Below are 5425 nucleotides of genomic sequence, written 5' to 3'. Positions count from 1 at the left end.
ACCATGGCAACCCAAACCCCATTCCCCCTCCCTCATGCCACCACCACCTCCTCCGTGGGGCATGGGAGGGCGCTCCCTCTTTCCCCCACTCTGCTGCAGGGCCGGGCCTGGCCCCCCCACGCTCCCTGCTGTCATTGCGGGGCCTGGCATGCCCCTCTATACCCTCCATTTTGGGGCCAGCCTGGGCCTGGTGTGTCCCCCCTGCCCTCCCCATCACCACCAACAACTCCAAGGAGTAAGGGTAGGGAGCGATGCTGGCCCCCCCGTTCTGTCTGCTCCATTGCCACTGCCTCCAGGAAGCAGAGCCGCTTAGTCCCCTATGTCCCCACCATCATGGCGGTGCTCCGCCGTACTGCCTCTTCCTGTCCGAACTCTCTATTTGCTTTCTGATTGGTTGTTTCCATCAACCAATCAGAGTGTAAATAAAGTGTTATGGACAGACAGACAGACAACAGTGTTTATAATATTAGAATTTTTCATCCAGCATGCAAGTCACTATTTCTCTTGCACATAGCTATTCTGAATTTTCTTAGTCTTAAAACAAAGTACTAAAAACAACCATATTTGACCTTCAATAGGCCGATGAGACTGTGCCATCCTTGCACACACTGAGGAACACCTCCAGATCATGCTGGATCTTTTTGGAGAAGCCTACTGAACTTTGGACCTCTCTCTCAACATTGTGAAGATGATGGGGCTCTATCAGCCTGCCCCAGGCCATGAATGTGGCCCCACTCCCCAAATTAGCATCAAGGGAAAGACTGGAGGTAGTCAATCGCTTCCCCTACCTCAGTAGCTCCCTCTCAGTGAGCAACTGCTGATGAGATCCAGCATAGGATCTGGTGTGCAAAGTCCTCCTTTGAGAAATTCTTTTGGCATGTATTAATTTATTGCAATCTTCAGAAAAATACTATGATCCAAGTCTATTATATAGTCATCATCCTGTCCCTTCTCTATGGAGGTAAATGTGTGAACTACCACCCTCATTTCAAGAGTCTGGAGAGGTATCATTAATGATGCCTCTGGAAAATCCTCTGCATCAAATGAGAAGATAGCTGCACAAAGGCCACTGTCCTTGCTGAAGTCAATGGTACCAGCATTGAGTTGGTGATTCTCAAGGACCAACTTTGCTGAACCAGATGTGTGAGGATGCCTGACAAATGGTCTCTGTACTTCTCTTTGTTTTATTCCATATTTGAAGAATGTCACTTAAAGTTCCTATAGTGTATTATACTGTATAATTAGTGTATTATACCAGTGTTCCCCAATGTTTTTAGACCGCGGACTGGCAAACCATGGACTGGAAGTGACCACGGACCGGCAAACTGTGGATGAGCATAGTGCAGATCAGAAGTGACCGGCATACTGCAGACTGGCAGCCAGCCCTTTTTTATACTCAGCATAAAAAAGGCTTTACTGCCAGTCCACAGTATGCTGGTCACTTCAGACTTCCAGTCCGGCAGCCAATCCTCCTGCAGACTGGGCCGCAGGCTGGGGGTTGGGAACCTCTGTATTATACAGTGTATTTATACTGTGTCTATTTCTGACTTTCCTAATCTGCTTCCAGAATGTGTGTGTATGTTCATGTGTGCTTGTACTTCAGTATTGCAGTTCCCTGTTCAAAAGGTTTTTCTTTCCTGTATTGCTCTATAAGAAGATCATTGCAAGCAAAATGAGGAACAGCTTAACTGACCAGCTAAATTTGTCAAATATACTAAAACAAATATTTTTCCCATCTAATCTCAATTGTCATAGTCTTAACTCTGTTTTATAACAAAAAACAAGTACAATGTTTTTAGATAGAACAATGATTTTCTCTTAACGCTGACTTTAAAATATATGGTCACAATTAAAAGGCCCCTTGTATTTTGTAAATGAATTCAACAACTTTTGATATAGAAAAATATGATTATAGAAGGGACTAAAATGTATTTATTTATAATAATGATACTCATTTAAAAATAATATATATTAAGAAATGTATTTGAATTATATTAATGCGTTCCCAGCAGTTGCATTTTTATACATTTTGAACATCATCTTAGGTCAAGTATTAGGCTGTATATTACTTTTAATTTTATTGTTGTTTCTTCTTTTATCAGGAAGTTCTTCAGAATTTCTTTACAATGATAAACCTGTTAGCCGATCTGTATACACAGCTGAGCTTGAAAAAATAGGCATAATTGTCAAAGCAAGGAACTGCCTGGTTTTTCAGGTAAGTATTGAAGTTCCTAACTTACAACTTACAAATTATCTGCAAGCTAAATAGGGACTGGGAGGGCCATGGAAGTACAGGTTTTCTTTGATTTATGGGGGTTCTGTATATATGAATTCGCTTTTATGCAATGAGCATTTTTAGACCCATAATTCATTATATGTGAAGTAAATTTGCTCTTGTGCAATCGGCATAAGGCGCCCCCACCCCCCTGCCCAAGCAGGTAAATTAGGGGGGAGGGGAAAGGCTTGTAAGGCTGGGGCCCCACTCATCCCAGCCCCTGCTGCAGCAGCCCCAGGTGCAGCCATTGCCAGCTGCCTCCAGCTGCTGGGCTATACCATGCTCCACCTGTCCCCCACACCTGGGCTCCACCTATCCCCACTCACCTCAGCTCCTGGTACAGGCAGCTGCTTGCCCTAGTGCAGACAGCTGGTGTTGGCTGTTCCTGGGGCTAACTGCAGCAGGGACTGGGGTGAGTGGGAAGAAGTGGAGCCCTGTGCAGCAACAGCCTGCAGCCGCCACTGACCCTAGCCTGCGTCAGCAGCATGCTGTCGTCCCGTACACAGATCTAGGGGCACGTGCTTCCCAGGAAGAGCCCAGCACAACCTTCCAGCCCACAGCCCTCCTTGGGGGCACCCTTCCCCACCACTGACAGTTCCCTCTTCAGCTGGCGCCAGCTGCTCCTGGGGGCACTGCAGCAGGGGCTGGTGTGAGTGCGGACAAGCTGCGCCGTGCCCCATGCCACCCAGGGCTCCGCTTCTTCCCACTCACCCCATCCTGTACTGCAGCGGCCCCAGGAGCAGCTGACACCAGATGCCTGCATCAGGGCATGACACAGCCCAGGAGCAGGGGTGAATGGGGACAGGCAGAGCCCAGGTGTGGAGTGACAAGTGGAGCACAGTGCAGCCCAGTGACTGCAGGCTGCTGACGCTGGCTGGTCCCAGGGCCACTGCAGCAGGGGCTGGGGTGACTGCTACTCTGTTTCCTCTGCTTTGCTCCCTTGTGCAGCCCTGGGAGCACCACCCCTGCCCCTTCCCTGGTCCCAGCTTCACTCCCTCCCTCCCCACCATGGGAACCTATCCCTATTTGTTACATTATAAAGTGGGTTCACTTTATGCAAATTCAATTTATGTGGTGTTCTCCATGAACACATGTACCGCATAAATTGAGGGAAATCTGTAAAATGCTTAAGCCATGGCAATAGACAATTACTGTACATTAGGGGTGGGCAAAATACAGCCCAGGGGCCAGATCTAGCCCAACAAATGAATTTATCTGGCCCATGGCTGCTCCTCTGAAGGAGAATTGTATCCAGCCTGCAGCTGCCCTGGTGCTGCTTGGCTTTCTCCCTTCCCTATGCCAGCCAGCTGCAGCAGCAACAACCCCTCCCTGGCCAGCCCACCCTATCCCACCCCCAGCCCACAGTGTACCTCCAAGACTGTGGATACTAAGCGTCTAGCCAGGCTTCTGCCCATTGACGCTGTGTGTGCAATGCTTGGACCCTATGGCCATTCGCAGACCAGACAGCCAAGCCCCTGGTGAACAGAAGCTCAAGTAAGGTTTTCCTTGCTGGTGGGGCAGGGGTGTGGGGGGAAGATGGCCAGGAGTCATGGGTTATCCAGGCTCTTTTGGGCCAGGGCTTGGTAGGGACATGGGTACCACTAATATGGTGTCGCACTGTGTCCCCATGTGCCACTTCGGGATGCGTCATGTGGGTGCAGCTGGAACAGTTGGTGCAGCTCCTGGTCGACCCAAAGTTCCCTTTACACAGATGGGGTGGACAGGAGCCATAACAGCTGTATCCATGTAGCCTGAAGTGGCATGTGGGAACAGTGGGGCACCAGCCCAGCTGTGTGTTGGGGACTTAGGGCAGGGCAGGGAGAAGGGGGGAACACAGTGCAAAAGCTGGGAGCCCCTGGGCCCAGCTGGTCGGGGTAGGGAGTTTCCTCCCTTCTCTCTGCACCAACCCCAAGTCCCTGGAACGCAGCCAGGTCACAGGAGCTGTGCCAGCGCAGCCCAAGGTGGTGCACAGGAATATAGCATGGCACTGGCCTGGCCACCTTCTGGAGACTCAGGGTGAGGGAGGGGAGGGCAGGAAAAAGGAGAGAACAAAAGTTAGGTTCCCCTAACTTTGGTTCTCTCTGCCCTTAGATTGGGGCGGGCACCCTGTTATGGGGTGGGAGCAGGGAGAATGGTGCTGACCTGGCCTGTGACAGCTCACCCAAACTCTGTAAGTGGCCCTCTGGCCCACATAATTATCCACCCCTGCTGTACACAGTTACTAGTTTGACTAACTGGGAAGCACCAGTTATATCAGTTAGAAATAGTCTCTTGCTAACAAAAAAAAGTCTTGGCCTAACCTTGGCTACAACATAACATGTCTTGAAATGAAAATTAGGTGGCTTGCTGAGAGATGTGTTCATAAGAAATCCAGCAATTTTTGTGCTTCATTAGAGACAAATGTTCTTTATTTTTTAGTTTACTAAGGTTGATTTATTGGGCCAAAATGATTTTCTCCTTATTTTTATAATATTTGTAGAAATTGAGGTGAGAAGATATTGTTAAGATATATGGTCTGTTTTCCTCCGGACACAGTTTTTCCTTAAATATATTTTTCTGGCACTGTGTCCAGTCTAGCCTAGTTTAATCTATGAGTACAGATTTATTGTTGACAATACAAGGCACTGGCATCTTTTATTTATAAAGGAGCTCCCCCACAGTGCTAGCTTCCTTCCAGTGGCCTATCAATGAGCCAAAATACTCAAGTGGAAAAACTTCTCTTAAGGTGCAAGTTCATTTTATATGTTTGTTCAGAAATTCAACTTTCAAAGCTACCAGCAAGTATGCTATTCTTTTTAGAGGATGTGATGATCTGTGGTCATTTTTCCAGTAGGAAATAGAATGAGATGACTAAACTCCTTTCGTGCAGTCTTCTGCAATGGTCTCAAGTTGCTGTAAGGAAATTTCAGGTTATATATTTGAAAACACTTTCTCACTAGGAGGGTAGTAAAGCACTGGAGCAGGCTACCCAGAGAGATTATGGAATCTCCATCTTTGGAGGTTTTTAACACCTGGCTAGACAAAGCCTTGGCTGGGATGGTATAGCTGGGGATGGTCCTGCTCCGAGCAGGGGGTTGGACTAGATGACCTCCTGAGGTCCCTTCCAGCCCTCATTTTCTACAATTTTAAAGAACCATCAGAGGCTATATA

General features: G+C 48.0%; 1 protein-coding gene across 2 annotated transcripts in view; it reads left to right on the top strand.

Annotated features, from left to right (window-relative positions):
• Positions 1-5425, top strand: part of SMC1B (structural maintenance of chromosomes 1B) — an 86845-nt gene that overhangs the window by 8173 nt on the left and 73247 nt on the right. For both annotated transcript variants that reach the window (XM_019515927.1, XM_019515926.1), the window contains exon 3: positions 2103-2215. In XM_019515927.1, the coding sequence (XP_019371472.1) occupies positions 2103-2215 (113 nt within the window). The remainder of the gene's footprint in view (positions 1-2102; positions 2216-5425) is intronic.

Source organism: Gavialis gangeticus, unplaced genomic scaffold (genome assembly GCF_001723915.1).
Source record: "Gavialis gangeticus isolate Ggan-Ray unplaced genomic scaffold, GavGan_comp1, whole genome shotgun sequence".
Classification (NCBI taxonomy): domain Eukaryota; kingdom Metazoa; phylum Chordata; order Crocodylia; family Gavialidae; genus Gavialis; species Gavialis gangeticus.
Note: the sequence above shows the minus strand (reverse complement) of the source record. Positions and strands in the feature narration are given on the sequence as shown.